A 22,752-nucleotide genomic window follows, 5' to 3' on the forward strand; every position below is an offset into this window, starting at 1 on the left:
AAATACCTGGTATAAACCAAAGGTTTCGTGTATTTACCAGCCCCCTGATTTGATAAACTTAAAAGCAGGTCCCTGAAGAAGGCTTGCACCAGATCCCCTGAGCCATTCAAACTAAGCGATCCCAAAAACTTTAGGAGCCTCCCACTGTGGACAGATGAAAAATTCAGCCTGGTACCAATGGGCGCTCGATGCTCGTGCCGAGCCACGGCAGATCTCACTGCCCAGCATCCAAACCGGTGAAAGAGAAATCGACGCTTGACTGCTGAGCTCCAACAGTATTTCTGGAGCCACCTGAGGCATTTCCCCTCGGCAAAGCCCAAACCAGCTTGCACAGGTTAATGCTGCTCTTCCCGTGACCCCCATGCTTTTAGTTTGGCCATTTGCCTGCTTCACTTTGGTAATTAGAGCTGGCGATCCCAGGCGTGGCTTGATGGAGGGGACCATCACAGGGATGCACTGGGAAGTGCTCCCATCCGGGGGCTTCCCAGGTCGGTGGTTTATTGCAGAGGTGAGCAAAGCCGTGGGTGTCCATATCCATCCATCAGGTGAGCTGCCCAGAGCTTCTGCTCGGCAGCCGGAGGGGAAATTCTTCACCTTGGGTTTCCAGACAAGCCCCAGCTCAGGGAGCTCGTGCACTGCCGTTCTGTAGGAGAGCGTTGCATGAATCCTCCTAATTTCCAATTAACCCCCATCTTCTGATGTTGTTTGTATAAAACCTGCAGCTCTAGAAAAGGTATTGAAAAGAGGGACTCAGGTTTAATTTCGCTTTCAGCTGTACTTTCGTGGGAAAACCCATCAATACAGATGTTTTAATATTTGCTTCTCAAATCCCGGGGGAGCTATTTTTGATGTGCAGGTTCCTCTGAAGTTTGAGCAGGATAAATGTAGCAGCCCCTGCTACAGCATTCAAGTGGGACCAAAGCTAACCAGAACTGGGGAGTACAACCAAAATGTCATTGCCTTGGCAAAGCAAAGTACTAAAAAGAAGACAAACAGTCCAGCTGGGAAGGGTAAATTAGGGTTAAAATCACCCTCTGCTTGAATTGCACGGTCTTATCTTTGTAGCATTTTAAAGGCAGAGATTTCATCACGGTACTGCTCCTTTAAAGGGATAAATTCCCACACTTAAAAAATGTAAAATAGAGTGAAAAGTACCCTATAAAATAAGGCAGCTGTTAACTGTATAAAGTCTCCATCTTTTACCCAAATAAAACACATTTAATTAAGCAGCAGAGCCTTCATATACCTGAGTAATGCTACAGAAAGGGCCCGGTTAAAGTGGGTTTGTGTTTATCTAGCGCATTTATATTATATGCACATGTAATTAAAATGCTCATAACTTCTGGATGAACTATCATCCATCTATGCGTACGGCCCAGTGACTTTTCCTTGTGAATGAAAGCAGAGTCAGATTTTAATTAGGATGTAATTTAATATCTCCGGCTTCTCCGGCTTGCCGGCGGGAGCTGCTGTATCTGGCTGGTGAAGGCAAGCTGGGGACAAACCTGCCCTGGGTAATACCAGCCTTTCCTCAGTCGTTCTTGGTTTGGTCTAAGTGCCTTCACCGAGTCCTGAAGCAGCGATATCATTTTGCAACTGATTCCATAGGATGGCTTCGAACACCTTCGCCTGCGCTCAGGAGGAGTTTGCACAGCGGCTTTTCAACCTATTTAAGTGCTTCGCCTGGTTAATGGAAGGAGCAACAGCGAGGAGGTCAGGAGGCAAATAACGCCGCACCACCAAGCAGCCCTGCTGCACGTATCCCGGGAAGAATTAGATTTGGAAGAATTAGATTTCCTAGAGCATTTTCCATTATGAGCTTACCTCTGCTTAAAGGCTACTCTGCTGTCCCTTGACTCAAAGGCACCTTAATACCCATCCTGATCACCCCAGGAGCTGTGACGCGAGAAACCCTGCCCCTCCACGCACGGCTTTCTACAGAGAATTCAGTTATTTAAATGCTTGGGAAATGGGATGCATTAAATGGCTCGTCCCTGCTTTCTCTGCCTCTCCTGCAGCCAGCAGCGAAGCGGTGCACGGCTGCTGGGGCAGGGAAAGGAGAGGAGCAGAGATGCCGGCGGGGCGCAGGCCTGCCCACGTCCCCGTCCGCTCACGGCAAACCCACGTGTTTCAGCAGGGCACGCTCACCAAGCTCACCCAAATCCAGGTGGGAACTGACACACGGCATCCCGGATTTCTGGAGCGGTCTGAACAATGGCATCAGGCCGCTTCAACTGATTGATAGGCCGGTGCCCTGTCTGTCTTTCTCACCCCCTTTTAATTACGCCGTAGGTAAACCCCACGGGCTTGGGTGCCAGTTTCCCAGAGCAGCGGCTGGGAAGCGTTCCTGCGGTGAGGGGCTCCCTCGGCATCCCGCCGCCGCAGCCCGCTGCCGAGGACGGGCGGCTCAGCTGCTAACCCAGCGCCTGGGGTCTCATCCAGGAGAGGAGACGTCCAGTTTTAGTTCAACCAGGTTGGATTGTGGTGGTTTGTACCTGATCAGAGCACGGAAGCAGAGGAAGCTGATCAGTTATCCGATGAATTTGGTGGGTTTTTTTCTTTTCATATTGCCAAAGCTTAGAGGCTCTTTTATTTTGAAGGGTAAGGTCAGTATGGTTTCATGTCTTATTAGCCAGGCCATATGCTGAGAGGGGTCAGAGATTCTTTCGGTGCTGTTTGCATGGGTTTGGGACTACAAGGGTGCATCAGATGTGGTTACACACATTTTTGGGAACCGCAGCTGTGCCTTTTTCCAGCTGCTGGAGGACCTGCCTTGGCTAAGGGCGGACGAGCCCTCATGCCCGTGAGGGACTCATTCGGGTCTCCCTGTTCCCAGGTGGCCAGGCAGAAAGGGTGGGATGCCAACGCGCTGGTTGTTCCCGGGCTCGGGGTGGACCCTGGTGCTGTGAGCTGCAGTTCAGTATGGGCTGAGCCCTCAGAGGGATTAATTTGAGAAACACCTGATCTGGGAACCTCGGTGATAATGAGATCTGCGATACTGCTGAACTGCTCAGCACCAAATCGCCTCAGGCATGTCTAGAAACATGGTGCCCACAGGATTAGGCGTGAATTTTCTGACGACGACACATTGGGATGGAGGCAGGTAAATTCTACTGTGGCCCTGCCAAAGTCCTTGGACGCTGCAGGACATCTTTGACTTACCTTGAATTGGATGGTAAACGTGTGATGGAAGGGAGATTTGCTCCTCCGTCTCCTGTGTCCCTGACCGGTAACTAAACTACTGGATTATCTCTCTGTAAACCTGCAAACTGCATTGAAGCCTGTCGATACCATTTGAATCATCTCTTATGAAGAGCAACAAGTAACTGTGAAGTCGAGACCGCTTTCGCCCCACGCTGTGAAGCCGCACTACAGGCAACGCACCGGATCGTTGCGCGTGGCTTTTCATGCACTGGGGAATGGGACGGATTGAATGACGTGTGGAAGCCGAGCTTTCACTCTACACTTTCTTGCTTGGTTTTTGCTTCAATATAATCCATCTCTTGCTGCAGAGCATGCCGGGGGAAGATTTGCAATATGCTAAAACTTAAGAAGCTGGAGTGTGAGAGAAGCAGCGATGGGAAAAATAATCCAACAGCACCTAAACTTTAACTGCCCAGTGAGCTTAGCAAAAACCACTCAAAAAGGGTCAGAAGTGCCAGCCGCCGGGCCCAGGGCTGCATCCCAAGGGCTCACTGTACGTAGCATTTAGGGATGGTGTAGATCCACTCCGAAGGGTCTTGTGCAGAGGGACGGGCACGCAAACATCAGAGAGAGATGCTGCAGCCCGAGCTCTGCCGAGCATTTCAGTTCGTATGCCGTGCCGGCACCTCGGTTGGATTTCTTACCTGCCAATTCCCAAAGAAAAAAGGCTGGGTGGGCTGTGGCACCATTTGTTCTCTCTGCTGAGCCCTTCCCCGAGTTGGTAACGTTGCATTTCAAGGACTCAAAACTTTTTTTTTTCCAAGCCTGTGCCTATGGGCTGGTGTCTGTCTCGCTAATGAAACCTTCCCCGCTGCGCCATCAGCCCCGGCACAGCCCGGCCACCAGCCCGGGGCACGCGTGCCGCTGGCCCTCCTGGGTTCATTAGCTGAAACAAGTTAGCACAAGGTGGGAATATTCTCATAAAATTAGCTCGTGCTGAAGCGTTTGCAGGCTGGAGGCCTCTAGAGGGTGTCAGGTAATGAGTTTAAATTGTGGATGTATTTTTCTCTCTTCATGCAAGAAAGTCGATACAAAAAACCTGGGAATTGCTTTGTGTCGGGTATTCGTAACTGCTTCTCTTAAATATATTTCAAACTTAGAAATGCCTGTTTCTGGGAACAACAAATTGGGAGGCCTGTTGCAGTGCTGTGAGAGCGTCTGCAGGCTTTGCAGCACTCTCTAATCAGCAGCACACAGTGCAAACACAGCCGTCCGTGTGCCGATGCCGGAACGGATGCAGTGCGAGGCTCTGCAAAGTCATAGCCAAACTGCAGACAAGGCCTTATGCCGTACGCATACGTGGCGTTACACCAGCCAAAGCGGGAGTTGGGGTTAGGATTAATAAACTCCAATTTTACAGATTTATTCTGTGTTAAATGTGTTACACTTCCAAGCTCTGCCCACTGGAGCGATCGTTTCTCATAAGGATTTGGGGTGCTCTGCTGCTACCACCCATATGTTATAGTCAGGCTTTTCTAATTTCATGATGGCTTACTATTCTATAGTATCGTATGTTTGCTGCAAATGAAATAAAAACAAAAAGTCGGCCATTACAAATCATGGATCCAAAATGAGAGGTTGTTTCAAATGAGCACAGTTAAGCTCCAAATTTGAAACATGGAAATAATCCTTCCCCCACCCTGCCACAATGCTAAATTCATTAATACGCGTGTTGCTCCTGGGTACTGGAGTGATGAACTCCGGTAGGAAAGCATGTGAGGAAACGAATAACCTTGTCTCTGGAGCTGGGTTTGGATAGCAGGCAGTAAATAAAGCCCAAAGTCACGCACCGGCCATGAGGTTAAAACAAAATACCAAATAGCTGCTCATCAACTGGGCAGCATCCATTCCGGGAGCTAAATGACGCTGGGAGCTAAAGCAGGAATAGTGCATGCCATGGTAATTGCAACTCATAATATTCTTTTAATACCGTTTCTGGCAGGAATGAGGGATATTCGCAGAGTCTTGCTGGCGTGTTTGACTGCGGGCCAGGTCTAGCAAAGCCCAGTCTGCGGGGAAAGGACTCGACTGTGGCCTGATGATGTGTCTGTCTCCTTTTTGGCCCAGGACTCAGCTTGCCCGGGCTGCTCCTGTCCGACGGGATGCTGCCAACCTGAAGCTGGGTAAGTGCCAGACCCGTTTGTGGACTGAAGACAGTCGGGGTGAGGAGATTTGGGGGATCCAGCCCCTTTTTCCTTATTCTCTGAAAAACAAAACTGCTTTTCCTCCTATTGCTTTCCCTTTCTGCTTTCAGCTGCTGCCTAGCCGCTGTGGTGCCAGGAGAAGAGCCAGACCTCCCGGCTAGTGTCCTGCTGGAGCTCTGGGCCAATGTCAGATCTCCTTGGACTCCTCTTGGAGCAGATCCAAGCTACTGGCACTGGGGTTACTGGAAGATTTTCTGGTGGGGAGGAGGAGGAGGTTCAGGTGCACTTAGGGCATCAGGTCTCATCCTGGCCCCAGTTACCAACCAAAGACACTGAACCCTGAGCTTATTAAAGCTCAGCTTTAAACCCAACCTAACTTAGCTTTAATAGCAGCCAGCTGACAGATCCCTGCCCTGAAACAAGAGCCATTTCATACCAAAATCAACCATCGCCTTCACCCTGGGAGCCTTTGCAGATTCAGCAGTTAAACTCTTCAGCTCGTCTCATTCAGAAACCCTGGCAGAAAGGCCAACCCTTCCCTCTCAGACCCAGGACCCAGCCCTAGCCCTGAAGCCGTCTCCAAAGCCTGTCTCTTCTCCTGCCCCATGAATACGCCTTTCCACCCCAGCATGCCTGCTCCGGTGCTCGGTGGAGTGGAGGAGGTCTTCTTCCTGTCTCCCACCCTCGCGCTCCCCCAAAGTCAACACGGAGACCAAACCTACCCCAAATCTCGGATTTAAATGCCACCTCCCCAGCCCAGCAAGCCACGCAAAACCCAGCCAGGCATCCAAGCTGGGACTATCCTTTCTCCAACCCGCAGCCGAGCCGTGAACGCTGCTGCTTGCACCGCCACGGTTCCAGCACAGCTAATCGCGTTCCACTGGCCTGGCAACATCACATCCACATGGTTTTTTACACCTCATGAAATTCCAGGTACGAGCTGTCAGAACGGGCGACGTGTGGTTTATGTTGATAAATGCACACAGGCTTCCCCCGTCAAATTGCTGGGTTTTTGTGGGATTACACCTATAGCAGCTTTTGCTTCCCAAATACACTTTGTGTTGCAGCGAAAGCACTGGTTCAATAAAGCACGTAAACACACACTTTATCTTAAGCATGTTGGAGATTATATCCCTCTTTAGCAAAGCATTTAAGTATGTGCTTAATTTAAGGATTTAATTAAGGATTTTAATTGTAGACTTCAGTATGTGCTTACCTGCTTGGCTGAATATGGGTGAGATTACTCCATGCTGAAGATTTCTACATAAAGTAAATGACTAATTCTGTCTGAATGAAGATGCCACATTATTCTCGCACAATGCAGTTGAAATATAAATAGGAAAAAGGCAAGAGGCAGTTAACTCGATTCCTCTAGCTGAAAGTAGCACCCACGACCAAATCTGAGTTGATTAAAATCTAATATTATCAGTTATAACCTCTGAAGTGGCATTACAGATCAATAGAAAGGGGCACCTTAAAAATGAGTCTCCAGCTCATAAGCTTTAATTATGAGAAAGGAAGGATTCAGACATCCTCTCTCTCTCATTGGGGACAGGGACCTTGAAATGTAAATGGCCACCAAATATCGGGCTGTGGGGCCACTTCTCCAATCACGAGGGGTTTTAAGCTCATTTCCTAAGGAACGAGAGCTTCTGCAATTGCATCGCCAGCCTGTCTTTTGGGCCCATTTCCATAACTTTTGAACTCTGTGATAAATTTCATCTAATCGGGGGGCAGGGGGAAGGATTCCAAAGATACCAAGCTCCAACAAGTTTAATGCAAACAAGTGACTGGTTTTGTGTTTCTCCCGTAGCATTCGCTGTCACTGGAGAGCTTTCTCCATCCCGGTACTGGGACAGAGGTGGGACTGCTGCTGACGTTCGAAGATGGATGGTGCCCACCTTGCTGTGGGACTGAAACTTTGCTCCTGCATTTCCTACTCCGCTGATGTCTTACGATGCTCTGAAGCTCACAAGCTAACACGCGCTCAGAAGACATACGGGTCTGCAACCTGATCTGAATTATTTGTTAGGATGTTTATTATATTGCACGCCTGGAAAGCGTGTATGATTTAAATACACAACAGTGATACCACTCAGAAGTACAGGAGTCACTGTGCTTTACTGCTAAAGGCAGCAAAACGCCCTCGTCGTTTCTTTGCCTTTTTGTTTGCTCAGGTTTTTTGTCATTTTACTGTCCCTGGTTAAAGTTATATTGTCAGCGATGCAAGGGAAGATGTGGTAGCTGTCTACAAGTATTTGGAAGAGAGAAACACATGCAAATGCAAGAGGAGGAGCTGAGACTCAGAAGGGTTGGAGGAAATTAAGAAAAAGGAACGAGCCTAAATCCTAGCAATGTGAGAAAGGTTGTTTATCAGTGTTTGATGGTACTCCTCACCACGTCTCCTGAAACAGTAGGAGTTGTTAAGTCTGTATGGTGCCGGGTCCTGGGTGTAAGGAAGTAACTGGAATGGTCAGATTCTTCCTCTTCTTTTTGGTTTAATTATCTTTCAAAAGACAATTAATTTCCGTTTTTCCCATTTCATTGAATTCCCCCCCATCCTCAATTCTCACCACTTTCTTACCATCTAAAAACTTATTTCTCAAGCACTCTCCTCCTTCTGCCTGGACTTCTGTGTCTCCAAAGCATCCTTCTGATTTCTTCCAAGAGAAAAGGGACAACATCTGTGTGTATTGGGTCTGGCTGAGATGGAGTTAATTTTCCCCACAGCAGCCCTCATAGTGCCGTGCTGTGTACCGGTGGCTAGAAAGGCGTTGATAACACACCAGCGTTTTGGCTACTGCTGAGCAGTGCTCGCAGCATCAAGGCTGTCTCTCCAGCGTTCCCCCCCTCACCCCCAAAAGCCAGTAGGCTGGGGGTGGGCAAGATCTTGGGAGGGGACGCAGCTGGGACAGCTGACCCCAACTGACCAGAGGGATATTCCATACCATATGACGTCTGCTCAGCTATAAAAGTTAAGAGAAAGGAGGAGGAGAGGGGGCATTCGTTATTATGACGTTTGTCTTCCGGAGCGAGCGCTATGCGTACGGAAGCCCTTCTTCCCGGGAAGTGGCTGGACGTTGCCTGCTGATGGGAAGTAGAGAATAAATCTTTTGTTTTCCTTTGCTTCCGTGCGTGGCCTTTGTTTGTGCTTTATCAAACTGCCTTTATCTTGACCCACAAGTTTTTTTCCATCTTATTTTCTCCCCTCCCATCCTGCTGAGGAGGGGAAGTGATAGAGCGGCTTGGTGGGCACCTGGCGTCCAGCCAAGGTCAACTCACCACAGTCCTTTTTGGCGCCCGACGAGGGGCACGAGACAACGGCAGTTTTGTGTTAAGCATGCTATAGCTATAGTAGTTATTAAGTGGCAAGCTTCCGTGTGGGTCACAGAGTTTGTTGGCTGCACTGCTTATCTCTTTATTTTGCTGAGCTTGGGAACGTGCTAGTACAAACAATGGCTCTGTGCTTTGCCCTGGCACTGATGGCCTTACTGTGCTGGGGCAGCTATCTTGTGGAGAGGATGAAGAGCCCAGATCCCTCACGGTGTGGCAGCGGCCCTTCTCTGTGTCTGAAAAAGTGATCCCTCTGCTGACTGACCCCAAAATTCGGAAATTGCCTTGAGCCAACCATTTGCCCTCCTCCCTTTTGATCTTCATCTCCACCTTGCCTATCACTACCTCAAGGTTTTCATCACTTCCCACCTTTGCCTCATTCCTTGCCGGTCGAGCTCGCTTTTTCCACTCGCCCTTCTTGTCAGTATTGGTGACTTTTTGTTTGTCAAGGCGCTGCTCCCAGCTGTGGGAGGACCGGGACGTTGGTCCCATCCATCCCTGCCCACCATCCGCGCACCCCCGGAGCTCCCCGCACCTCCCTGCGTTGGCTCCCATCTCGGCTCCTCCTCTTGCCCAGTCCCCGTGCGCTTCCAGCCTCCTCTCGCATCTTCTAGTTGGGCTCCTGGCTGTTTGGGGGCGACTAATCCAAGCCACGCAAAAGATGTTTATTCTGCAGCATCCCTTAAAATGTCTTTTCTGCTTTATCTCATTTCACTCCTACTCTGGCGGCATCCCACTGGGCGCTGTATGACAGGACCGGTGTCCATGACGCTGTAATGCTGCTCTCCTAAGCCCCTCTAATCTGCTCTGCATCCACCTCTGCGTTTAAGGACATGGAGGGGTTTTTGTGCCGTACGGAATCCTCATATAGCAACAGCGATGTCTTTTTGCTGGCAGCAGTCAACAAACAAGCAAAGAAGATGTATGCTACCCATAGCTGCTGCTTATGGACAGAAGAAAAGATGGCTCTGGCTGTGCGAAGGTACCTGAGATGGAGAGCACAGCCTGCCACAGCTTTGCGTGCTGCCTCACAGAAACAATCGTGGTGTGCTCCGGCCAACTGGTCCTGCTGGGATGGGATGGCAGGGCTTCATGGTCAGCCCATAATTAGCTGCAGTGACCATAATTAGCTGCAGCAACATTCAGTGCAGTGACTGAACATGACCCTTGGAAACAGCTCAACAATGGGAGATCGGACACTGGGTAAGAACTAATCTCATAAAAACTGGCGGGAAAGAGGAAGCTTCTGCTCCCCTAGGCTGTAATGGTGTTCTTGAGGGGAACCCTGCGTGTTTGCAAGAAAAGCTTAAATCCAGCTCTTCGTTGGCGCTTTGCCTTCGCCCTTGGGCTTCCCGCCCTGCAGCGAGTGAGCCCAGTTCAGGGAAGAGCTTGTGCGCTGCCATCCCACAAGCGGCTCAGGCAGCCCTCGGAGCACCGGCTTGAGCTTTTACCAACGCTGCGGGCCGCCTTGGAAAGGTCCGAGTCACCGAGTGGCACTCTGAGGTCTGCCCTTGGGCTGCTAAAAGCTGAACGGTGCTAAAAGCGAAGTCTTTTTGGGTTTTTGTCTTTTTGTGTGATACCACAAGGCATCACAAGCTCTGACCGGATTTTTCTTTTGAAGTTTATATATTGAGCCATCTGAAAATGCAGAAGGGGAAGCAATTGTCATCCGGAGAGGGACCAGCCAGCAGATATACCTAGAGAGTACCCATTCAAGAGCCTTTCCTGCAGATGAGCTGTCCAGAGAGATAACCCAGGCAGCCAAAATGACATCGCAGGCTCTTATTGATCCCTGTCTCTGGGGGACAGAAGGACTTAAACACAAGTGAGTTTCCGTGGAATTTTGCATCTTGCATCTCTTTGTTTCCCGCATGAAGCATAAGAGATGTTTCTACCTCTTCTTGTCTCTACCTGCACCTTTTTTACCATCAGAATTCATTTAGAGATCTTCGAGACTGCATGATTATGCAAGATTAGGCTTCCAGCCTTTTAATGGAAATAACAACAGGGGTGGGTGGCTATAAAGGCAGCTTCAGACAGCAGATCCACTTGCAAAGAGAGAAGTACTTAAGGGATGTGTCTCAAGAACGGTGGCTGTAAGCTGGCAAAGTGGGTATGCGGGTGTAAAGGAAAATAGGAAACACGGAGCCACGCTGAGTGCTCAGCCTGTCCTGCTGTCTGAAAACACAGCACGAGTTACTGCAGCAGCAAACAGCGATCGTTTGTGCGAGGTGGTTTCACCTATCGAAGTATCAGCACTTCCGAGAGTCACTCGGCATCGCTGAACGTACCTTCAGATGACGATCTAGAGCAAATAACCCGGGTAATGCTCGACATACCAACCTGTCTATCAGACGCCGTATGTTTCTTTTTGCATGTTGCACATGCTCTATCTTTTTCTTTGAGAGGAGGGGAAATGGTTCTACATATGGCATTTAAAAAGTGGAAATGGTAAAGATGTCTTCAGATGCGGTACCGAAGCCATGATGGCCAGGATCCTTCGTGCCTTACGCTGTGCAATACAGTGTGATGATGGAAACCTTTATTTGGAGTGCAGGGCTGTGATTGACATGCTCCTGTTTCAATGCACTACCAGTACAGACAGAAGAAAATCTCTGCCAATTCTGAGCAGTGTAAGGTACATGACCTACAGATGAGTCAATCTAATTTTATCCTGTAGTGAGCACTGGTGCACCTGTATAATGAATAGCACATTATCACATCTTTTGCTTGACTATCTCAATATAATATATTTAGTCTTCATAGCCTTCGGTACATCATGTTATTTATTCTTTCATCTAGTGTATTTGCAGCAACTTGCTAGCAAGCTGCAGCCCTATTTATCCTTCTAAGGACAACAATAGCAGGAATAAATGTTAAACTAAAGGAAGGAATAAAAAAAAATAGCAGCTCTATTTGTGCTATGCTGAGATGCATTTCTTGGCAGCTCCAGAGATTCAACAGTCTGGTATTTATCACGACGAAATGCAGAAATGTCTGATGATTACATGAAGGAAAATAAAGAGACGGAGCATAAACTGCAGACTGAGAGATAAGGGCACATTTTTATGGCAGGCAGCTGCTAAAGCGGTGGTATGTCAAGTCAGCCCCGTGCTGCAGCAGAGGAGGGTGCACAGGACGGAGCAGTGAGGGGGGCAGAGCTGAAACCACTGATAAACAGGACAGTTTAATACCAAGGAGGAGAATTAGGCAGCCTGCTTAATCACATTATTTAACACCATGAGGATTATTTTTAAGGAATTTATCCCTCCTTCATCTCCCATCGGATAATGCTGCAAAATGCCAGTGTTGGCTATGGAGACTATTTAAGATCTTTCTTTTTGAAATGAGCCCCTGGCATCGTGTTCAGCGAGAGGAATCTGTCTGGCAGCACCCGGAGCTGCGGCGGAGATTTAGCATCGTCCCGAGTCCCTCAAGGACACGGTCTGCCCCTGGCTCCAAGGTGGGTCCTGCCCTTGAGGCGCACGCTGGATTTGGCCCTGGCTCTGTTTGAAGGTGGGTGCTCGGCGTGACCCCTCCGCAATGTGCCCCGATGCAACGGGGATGGGTTGCACTATTACAGACCCTCTCTATGAACAGGCTTAACACCCTCAGGGGTTTTTGGGGCTAGAGTGGAGGAGAGTTTCTCTCTTGGGGGGTGGGAAATTCCCATCTCAGTTGAGGTTATGATGCCAGAATTATTGAAATCAAGAGTTGAAGAATAAGTTTTATTATCAAATCTGAAAGGCCCAGGGAGCTCAGGGAGCTCCTGGTGTGAGACAGTCACCGTACAGCTTTGGTCAAGGTTGCTGGAAGTTAGGGTTAGGATTTGAGAACAGAAAGGTACAAATCTCTCAATTGTTGCCAAGTCTGTAAAGTCTGCTAACCTACAGGGAACACGCTGAGATGGAGGCTCATGTTGGTTACAGGGAACAGCTGCTATGTTGTCGAGCAAGGAGTTTAACTTCAGGGCTGTGGTTATGAACCGGGTTAAGATTTCAGTTCAAAAAAGGAAATGTGCTGTTGCCTGGACTGCTCTGGACATCGCACAGGCCACGTTCTTGGTTGATGGATGAAGGATGGTGATGAAATTCATTATTCTGTACAGAGGGAGAGAAGCTCCTGTTTTTTTGCAGTTGCATCCCAGTGCTGGAAGTCCTCCATTCCCCTGACACAAGCACAGAGCCGAAGTAACACATGATCCTTCTGTTTTGGCTTCATTTCCTCCTTTTACAGTACGGCATATTTGATGCTAGATGCAAGGGAATGATGAATTGCACTCTAGATCTGGCATTTCCTAAGGACAATTCAATAAAAACATACAGACATGCCGCATATGATACGGATCTTACATTCTTTGTAGGGTTAACATAGGTAGTAGCATGAGTCTCTGCCTGGCAAACTCTTCTGACATGCTTTCCTCATCCTCTCTGCCCCAAATAAAACCACCAGCCTTTTAGGATCAATAATCTCCTCTCATGCAGGTGAGGAGATTGCCGAATTAACCCAGTAGCCTCCTAGGCTGGAGTGCAGACCCTGTCACTCAACAGTGCCAAGGGCATCAGAAGCAATTAAAGAAAAATGAGAATTGATTTGAAGAATGTAATAATCATTCACCTAGCTGGGGAAAAAAAGGATTTTATCATTGATATATTAGAAAGAGTAACATTTACTCTCTGATAAGCATTATGGCACCCACAGAAGTAAGTCTGAAACCTCAAGGACTTGCACTGTAAATGATTTAATTCTAAAGAACAAGAAAACAGTAATGTTGCAAATCAATCCAAGAGGCTAAGAAGGCTAGAAGTGGGCAGGGGACGGGTTTCTGACTCCAGTCTTGGCCTAAAGTGAGAAGCCAAGTATCTCCCTGGACCCCAGGCCTGCCTTTCCATAGCAATTTTGCTTCCCAGCATATCATGCCCAGCTTATTTTTCTAATCACTCTTGCAGCTACTCTTGGAAATACACGGCTGTTCACCCTTCGCGGGTCTCACGTGTCCTATCCTATTGAGGCACATGTGCTCATCACAGGGTCAACTTAAATGGGGATGGTGATCTCCAGGTACAGAGGATAGAAACCAAAGATGAGTAACAAAGCAAGGTGGTTTTGAGGGAGAAACTGAAAACTGCCATAGCCTGTAAGTATCTCTGCTTGTGCTTTGGTGGCTGCCCTTGGACAGGCAGTTTTGTCACTCTGCGCTCAGCTTCTCGTTGCTCTAACAAGGGACAAGGAGCTTCATTGATCTTTGTAAAGCATTCAGTAAGCGCCACATTTTTCTTTCATGTTCTGGATGTCCCTGCTATAGAACACATACATCAAACCCTGCCCGTAATGGAGTAATTAAACGGCACTGCTAAAGGGATGTCATAGGATGGGAATGATTACAGCTCACCCAGAAATGTCTTCCCGAGTCCCAGGCCCTTTGACGTGATCCTCCCCCCTTTCTCTGAATTTCTTCCTGCATTAATTTCTGCCAGTCCTGGGATTATTTGGAAAAGGGCCTTGGGGGACTTCTTCAAAGGCACTGCCACCATGGACGACTTGGCTTTCTGAACTGAAGCATTTCAATCCTATCCGTCTGGACATATGAGCCGCTCAGCACTGCTTCATTAGGCAAGTTATTTTTAAATTCCCAGAAAGAGCAAAACATTGAGAGAGGAATTAGCATTTGCTGTTGAAACAGCTGCAAAAAAGAATAGGCAGAAACCCACCCCGGTCCCCCCTGCTAGCCCTGTGATTAACCAGACGGCAGTGCCCAAAGTCACTGACACAAGCTCAAGCTGCGCATGAGATGGTAGAAATCACGCCCGAAGATAAGGATTGGTGAGTAACCATCACAACTGTGTTTTGGATGTAAATAAGAGGGTGACCATCAACACTGAATAGGAAAGCATCTTTGAAAGATTTCTCTTCCCTCCAACCCCATCCTGTGTTTCCCACTTTCTCTTTTCCCCATTTTTCTCTTAAGGACTTTGACACTTAAAAAAAACTCCATTCTGGTTTCTCAACACGAATGAAAAGATAAAGCCTGCCCAGGGTCCTTGCTTCCCCTAAACAATAACTAAAACCCAGCGGGCACGCAATAATTTCAAAATGGCAAGGGACAACAATAAAGCTGACGTTATTTGGTAGTACTTGCGCCTGGTAACATGTTTAAGTTTCCCAGTGGCTAATACTGCTCTTACAGCACGGGGTTAAAGCAAAAGGCATGGCAATAAAACTGTTAGAGGCACGTTTTGGTAGCTGTCTTTTTGCAAATGCTGATTGCCCTGCGGCTCGTGCTGCTCAGGGCAGCTATGGCTCACACTGATAACGTTACACGAGCGAAAAAAAGTGTTGGAAAGCTGCAGCCCCTTATGGATATGGCCTAAACCTGAAAAGGGAGGCGAGATGACTCAAAATGGCCTTTTCACCTAACTGGGAGCACACACGTATTGCAGCTAAGGCTGCCTGCGTCTGTCTGCTTCACCTCTTCCCTTCGCCCCTGCCTGCAGTCATAGTGTTCGGTATTTACTCAGAAGAAATCTAGCAGGAGCTGTTCTAATAAGCCACTCCCAATTCCAGCCTAATGAAGGCTGACGGATTCCTCTGAATTAATTCTTGTTCAAACTAGAGTGTTTCCTTTGGAAAAAAAAAAAAATCTCATTAAGTATTTCCAGTGATTCCTCAGTGACAGGCACTCCGCCATAGTCAGCAAATTGTGGGTGGACTCTTTCAGTGGACAACTTTCCCCACTGCTAAAAATATACAGCAACCTATTCCGATGTCCAGCTACCAAACACCACTTTGCCAGATAAAGAACCCTTTCGTGTTAAATCTGCCACGTGCCTTCCTAGAGACTGCATTTAAAATGTCCCTTGACCTTTTATTTCTTAATAAACCATGTTCCTAGGGTGTTTTCGCATGAAGGTGTGTTTTCCAGCCCTCGGGGAAGTCTTCCTGGAGCCCACAACAGAGGTAATAAAACCTCCCTTGTCTTCCTTGGTGTCTGCCTTTTTGGTTCTGTGGAAGCATTAGCTCCTCTTGGCAGAGCATCTCATTAGAGGCTCATGTTCAGCTGATTATTTTTCTTCTGAATCACTGTTTTCTATGACTTTGTCACCCACCCCGTAGTCCAGCTGCCGCTCTATTCTTAGGCTGACAACTTTACATCTGGTGGCATTGAAAAACATGTTGTTTACTTAAGCTCAGCTCATTAAGTGATCCAGATTAGGTTTGGTATCAGCGACCTGCCCCTAACTTCTGTGCACCTGCAGATCACCAGTAATGATTTTATATTTTCTTGTAGGTCACTGATCACACATTAAGTGGTGTGGGGTCAAGAACCGATAGGAAGGGAGCTGTGCCTTGTTCAGTGATGCTTCTGCTTACAATTACACTTGGAAACCTATCAGTTAGTTTTCAGTCCAATTAAAATTTGTCATATTGACTTACATGGTTCCTCTTTCTCAATCAAAATATCGTGAAAGACAAGATCAGATGTCTTACTAACTGAAGGTTTAGTCTATCAGCACTACTGCTTTAAACCATGACATTAAGGAAAGTATCTGGTGAACTTGACAAAGCTTACTTTTCATAATGTTACAGTGTATTGGGTTTGCGCGGCAAGGTTTTGGTAGCGGGGGGGGCTGCAGGGGTGGCTTCTGTGAGAAGCTGCCAGAAGCTTCCCCCGTGTCCAACAGAGCCAATGCCAGCCGGCTCCAAGATGGACCCGCCGCTGGCCAAGGCCGAGCCCATCGGTGACAGTGGTAGCGCCTCTGGGATAACAGATTTAAGAAGGGGGGAAGAAACTGCTGGGCAACAGCAGCTGGGAGAGAGGAGTGAGATGTGAGAGGAACAACTCTGCAGACACCAAGGTCAGGGAAGAAGGAGGGGCAGGAGGTGCTCCAGGCACCGGAGCAGAGATTCCCCTGCAGCCCGTGGGGAAGACCATGGTGAGGCAGGCTGTCCCCCTGCAGCCCATGGAGGTCCACGGTGGAGCAGATCTCCACCTGCAGCCCCTGGAGGACCCCACGCCGGAGCAGGGGGATGAGCCCGAAGGAGGCTGTGACCCCGTGGGAAGCCCGCGCTGGAGCAGGCTCCTGGCAGGAGCTGTGGCCCCGTGGAGAGAGGAGCCCAGGCTGGAGCAGGTTTGCTGGCAGGGCTTGTGACCCCGCGGGGGACCCACGCTGGAGCAGTCTGTTCCTGAAGGACTGCACCCCGTGGAAGGGACCCACGCTGGGGCAGTTCGTGAAGAACTGCAGCCCGTGGGAAGGACTCACGTTGGAGAAGTTGGTGGAGGACTGTCTCCCGTGGGAGGGACCCCACGCTGGAGCAGGGGAAGAGTGTGAGGAGTCCTCCCCCGAGGAGGAAGGAGCAGCAGAGACAACATGTGATGAACTGACTGCAACCCCCATTCCCCGTCCCCCTGTGCTGCTCGGGGAGGGGAGGTAGAGAATTTGGGAGTGAAGCTGAGCCCGGGAAGAAGGGAGGGGTGGGGGGAAAGTGTTTTTAAGATTTAGTTTTATTTCTCATTACCCTACTCTGATTTGACTGGTAATAAATTAAATTAATTTTTTTCCCCAAGTCGAGTCTGTTTTGCCCGTGACAGTAATTGCTGAGTGATCTCCCTGTCCTTACCTCGACCCACGAGCCTTTTGTTATATTTTCTCTCCCCTGTCCTGCTGAGGAGGGGAGTGACAGAGCAGCTTTGGTGGGCACCTGGCGTCCAGCCAGGGTCACCCCACCACATACAGTATCTTCTTCAAATGATTTATTAGCGAGGCCTCTTACCTACATTTCTCTACATTATTTTGCTTGGCATTGCTGTCAGCATGACAGAGACACACCACGTTTGCTCCAGTAAAGGCCATACTTTCCCCCCATCCCCAGACGGGCTCAGCCTTTAACTGAGTCTTTTGTAGGGCCCTGCTTTATTGCAAAATGCAATATCCCTACCATCACTTTTGCAGGCAGGCTTGTGCTTGTTTGTGACCACTGCAACAGGACACAAGTATGAAGGAGTCAGATTTGAAAAGGGAAACTGCGGAGTCAGCATAATGAGAAGCGGTAGGCAGTTTCTGGTTGTCGAACGAGCACCAATTAAACGTTTTGGAAACCTGTAAGCCACTTGCTTTCAAAAATGTGCAACAACACTTCGCTACAGCAAAGCTTTACCCAGACCTGCCAGTTGTTACTCTTTCCTAGGTATCCTTGATCACAGAATGTCAAGTAATACGTTTCATTAACTTCTTAGGAGACAAAGAGCTGCAACAGATTTCATCTGGCCTCTTCTCTAGCAACCGTTAACGGCGAGAGGCCAGGCCAACGTCCTTCCTGGTGTGCCGCTAACTACTTCTGCTCAGAGACAGGTCTCCAAATAAACCGTGCTCAGTGGTGGCAGAGTCACTGTTATTTTGCCCAATGCCGCGGAAACCTTTGTATCTGTGACGTAAAATCCAGTGGGTCCACAGCTTCCTGCGCTACATTTTGCGCCGTGGTGTCTCTGGGCAGAGCTCAAAGATGTTCTCCAAACCCCACACCTTTGTTTTGACGCTTCCAGCTCTCGCCTTTGAGAGCTTAGCACTGGTGTGTGGGAACACTAATACCCAGGAGCTAAGTAACACCAAGCAGACTCCTTTTGCTGTCTGAACAGAGAAAAAAGGAAAATAGCTTCCAGTGTTTTTAACACTTGGAACTGGGGAAAAAAATCTCCTTTTTAGAACTCATCACCAATACAGTATTGGGACTGTCTGTTTTATTGTAGCATCTTGCAATTGTGCCGTTTCTTAGCGCGTAACTGTTTGTTGTTGGGTTTTTTTGCTGCTCGTTTTGAGGAGAGGCAATGGAACAAGGCTTACGAGACTGCTGTAGATCAATCCGCATAGGAAAAATCCTGATACAGAGCGACGAGGAGACTCAACGAGCGAAAGTATACTACGCTAAGTTTCCACCAGACATTTACAGGAGAAAAGTTCTTCTTATGTACCCAATACTGAGTAAGTGTCTTTCATCATTACGTACAGTCAGACTCATCTGAACAGTGAGTGCGCTGAATTTAAAGGAAAATTCCGAAATTTCAGGGGCTTTGATTAGGTTTTTTCCTTGATTTAGGTGACAGAGCAGGGAATTTATCAGGCTGTGCCAGAATACGTATGAGTCAGCCTGCACCAGCGTGAATGCAGAGCAAATCATTTGGGCATGCCTGCGTTTGTGAGAAAGGCTGAAGCATCAAGACTTGATATAGATTTAATTTTTTAAATTTTGCCATGAGAAGAGCCTCAAACAGTATTTTTCTCATGCTATTAAAAGACACTGTTGGGTTAATATTATAATCCTAGAAGTAAATTATTTTAAAATTAAATACAGTTAATACTACCAAAAGAGAAAAAATCTGGTCAGCATGGTAAGGAGTTTGTCAGGATGAAGTAACTTTTCCAGTCTGAGATTTAATTCTGGTTCTACACATGGAGCTCTTAATTGCCATTTTACTATTTTAGATGAGCTTTCGTGCCTCGGGGCTTTAATAAAATCCACCGACTCCAGTGCTTAAAACCTGGCAGAGTCGGCTGTGTCAGAGTAGAGATGAAGTTCCTTCATCAGGAGACCAAAGTTTTCTACAATTAATACGTGCAGAGGTGATAGTTTTCCGGTGGGGAAGGACAGTATCATCGTTCAGTCACACACCAATGTTAACACGGATATTGTCGGATGGCCTAGGACAAGTTCTTCACCCAGGGGAAAAAAAAAATAAAAATCTCCCTTTTTCCCCTTTCAGGTACTGGTAATACTGTCATTGAGGCTGTCAAAGTTCTTGTAGAACACGGCATACAACCAAGTGTCATTATCCTGCTAAGCCTATTCTCCACACCTCATGGTAAGTTGAGGCCTTTGCCCTCTCTCAAAAGGTGCCAAATCCATCATCCAGGAATTCCCAGTTAAAATGGAATCACCATTTTAACTACAGAAGTTCATCCCGTTGCACCAACTCACTTTGGACAGAAGTATTTTGGAACAGACTGACACACTCGGAACAAACAGATATGACTATATGATGTTACAAGAGGTTTTTTTCTACGTTTTATTATTGTTGAGTTGGTTGAGGGCATGTTTAAAAATCTTTTTGGCCAAAGGGGGAAATACTTGACTTCGATTAGTTCTGGTCAGTTACTGCCTGATCACCGAATCAGGTACAGCAACAAAGCACTCTGTCCTTACGAAGTCAAGCATCTCAATGTTGGGGTGGTAGACATTGCTACGCTATCTGCTTTAACTTATTTATTCTTCCGTAGCCTGAATTTTTTGGGTGCAACTGGATTTACAGCACCTAACTAGGTAGAGACTGACAGTAAACGTCATGAGAGAAATCCTTTGAGCCTTTTGCACAATGCATCATACAGATCTATCCTACAGACTGCGCCAGTGAAAGTGGAAATGGATTTTACCCCTTAAAGAGCTATTTGTGTGTTAAAAAAACTACCATGGGCTCAGCTGAATACTTCATCTTTTTTGTTACCTGCAGCAGTGACTACAGACAGCCTGAGGAATTTGTATTTTCCAGTGCATTTCCCCAGCATATTCAACAGAACTTTACGCGTCCTCCATTTATCACATTCTTTGTACGCAACTTTCTTTCAGAAGCTAAGGAAAAAAAAAGTCCATTTAAAAAGCAAATAGCAGCCCAGCTTTAAAACCCACAGGTAGCAGGGGGTGCAGTCAAATTACTGCTTTGATGCTGCCCAGATCTCTAGTTAACAGCCTTTTCAAAGGCCAAAAATACTAATTGGAAAACCTGTATTCTCCTTAGTAGGCCATCTGCATTTATGTTTGCGGCATCAGCTGCAATAATGCACCGAGCAAAAAGATCTCAGCAGCAGGATTTTGAGAAACACTGAGCTTCCCCACAGGGATCTGACTGTTCATTTACACGCTGCCTTGAAGAACCCAGACGCATAACGGCTTCAGCAAACGCCACGCTGACGCTGTACTCCTGGACACCCGCCTTTCACTGCAGCTTGCTGCACTCAGCTTTAATCACGGGATGCGGAGGAACCTGCCCGACTCTTCTGTGGCACTGGAATGCAGCATGAACAGTGCAAATGCCAGGCGCAGCGTAAGGATATCTCCTTCAAGTCAGCAGAAGAGAACAAAACGGAGCTTGCTCAGTCCCTCAGGCACGCGGTTTCTCCACATTTTGTTCCGCCTCACTTTTACACTACTTTCGTATTTGTTTTGTGTTTCATTCCGAAGCTTCCAAAAATCTGACGTGTGAGGATTGATTTGAAGTGGTTCTGAAGCTATCAAACTATTTATTGATTCTCCCTGGACAAGAGTTTGTTATAACCAAGCGAGGCTGAGCTGCTTTTAAGGAAAGGCAAAAATCGGCCGTAACTCGGTACAAGAAAAGTTACTGAATAAGAGCAAGTTACTTGGAAACCTTTAAAGCTGTTTCTAAATCTGAGCTGGATAGCTGCGTTATCATGAAGACATCTGTTTTAATAATAATTAGAAGGCAAAAATGGATTTTATGTACTACCTACTGAACAGTGCTGCGGCTAGACAGCAGGCAGGGACACTGCCTGCAGATCTCGTAGGCAGCTCTGCTGCTGCCGCTGCTGCTTGGCAGAGAAACGACCCTAAAGGAATGATATGGCTGTAAACAGAACCAAATCTAGAAAGGATACAAGAACCTGCTCAGAAAACCCCTGTAAATCCACACGGCTTCAGACACACCTCTGATACGCCCATCTTAAAAATACACTGCAGTTGACAGAATGAAACGGAAAGTCACCAAATCATCTTCCTGGTTTTATATACAAGGAATTGAGAGTTTTAAAAGGCACAAATAGCACCTCTGTTGGTGCTACATTCCTACACATTTCCTATTGTGTTTAGCTGCCGTCTTCCTCTCGAGATCCCCCTCCAGAACACAATTTGCCAGAAACGAGGTGATTAATTCTACTGCCATCTTTCATCAAACACAGCTTAAGGTCCACCACGAGATTTACATTAGAAATGCAGGTTTAGACTGACAGGATTGAGGTGCTGGAGCGTGTCCAAAGAAGAGAAACGAAGCTGGCGAAGGGTCTAGAGCACAAGTCCTATGAGGAGCGGCTGAGGGAACTGGGGTTGTTTAGCCTGGAGAAAAGGAGGCTGAGGGGAGACCTCGCTCTCTACAACGACCTGAAAGGAGGTTGTAGCGAGGTAGATGACAGTCTCTTCTCCCAAGTAACAAGCGATAGGACAAGAGGAAACGGCCTCAGGTTGCACCGGGGGAGGTTTAGATTGGATATTAGGAAGAATTTCTTCACTGAAAGGGTTGTCAAGCATTGGAACAGGCTGCCCAGGGAAGTGGTTGAGTCACCACCCCTGGAGGTATTTAAAAGACGTGTAGATGTGGCGCTTAGGGACATGGATTAGTGGTTGTCCTGGTTTCGGCTGGGACAGAGTTAACTCTCTTCTTAGTAGCTGGTACAGTGCTGTGTTTTGGATTTAGTGTGAGAATGATGTTGATAACACTCTGATGTTTTAGTTGTTGCTAAGTAGCGCTTATCTTAAGCCAAGGACTTTCCAGTTTCCCATGCTCTGCCAGCAAGCAGGTCTGCAAGAAGCTGGGAGGGAGCACGGCCAGGGCAGCTGACCTGAACTAGCCAAAGGGGTATTCCATACCATGGAACGTCATGCCCAGTATATAAACTGGGGAGAGTTGGCCAGGAGGGGCGGATCACGGCTCTGGCATCGGTCAGCGGGTGGTGAGCAATTGCATTGTGCATCACTGGTTTTTTTTTTCCTCCCCCCCCGCCTCCTTTTTTTTATTATATACCTTTTCATTACTATTATTATTATTATTTCATTATTATTATTGTTAGCATTATATTTTACTTTAGTTATTAAACTGTTCTTATCTCAACCCACGAGTTCTGCCTTCTTTCCCGATTCTCCTCCCCATCCCAGCGGGAGCAGGGCGGGGGAGGGATGGGGAGCGAGGGAGCGGCTGTGTGGTGCTTGGCTGCTGACTGGGGTTAAACCACGACAGTGGTGGACTTGGCAGTGTCAGGTTAACGGTTGGACTCGATCTTAAAGGTCTTTTCCA

At 47.6% G+C, this 22,752-nt stretch overlaps 2 protein-coding genes across 5 annotated transcripts in view; one reads left to right on the forward strand and one right to left on the reverse strand.

Annotated features, from left to right (window-relative positions):
* Positions 1–22,752, reverse strand: part of SLC16A2 (solute carrier family 16 member 2) — a 437,579-nt gene that overhangs the window by 344,695 nt on the left and 70,132 nt on the right. Inside the window, exon 7 of one of the 4 annotated variants that reach the window (XR_007766940.1) lies at positions 16,839–16,849. The exons of the other annotated variants lie outside the window; for them this stretch is intronic. The gene's annotated coding sequence lies outside the window, so the exon portion shown is untranslated. Of the gene's footprint in view, positions 1–16,838; positions 16,850–22,752 lie in introns of those variants that run through there. 4 annotated transcript variants of the gene reach the window in all.
* Positions 4,489–19,945, forward strand: LOC127019808 (uracil phosphoribosyltransferase homolog). The gene is given in 7 exon segments (XM_050902038.1): positions 4,489–4,535; positions 5,272–5,327; positions 17,637–17,729; positions 18,497–18,658; positions 19,438–19,536; positions 19,568–19,596; positions 19,599–19,945. Coding segments are annotated over 7 exon segments (570 nt in total). The 3' UTR covers positions 19,683–19,945.

The sequence above is a fragment of the Gymnogyps californianus genome, chromosome 9, assembly GCF_018139145.2.
Source record: "Gymnogyps californianus isolate 813 chromosome 9, ASM1813914v2, whole genome shotgun sequence".
Taxonomy (NCBI): Eukaryota; Metazoa; Chordata; class Aves; order Accipitriformes; family Cathartidae; genus Gymnogyps; species Gymnogyps californianus.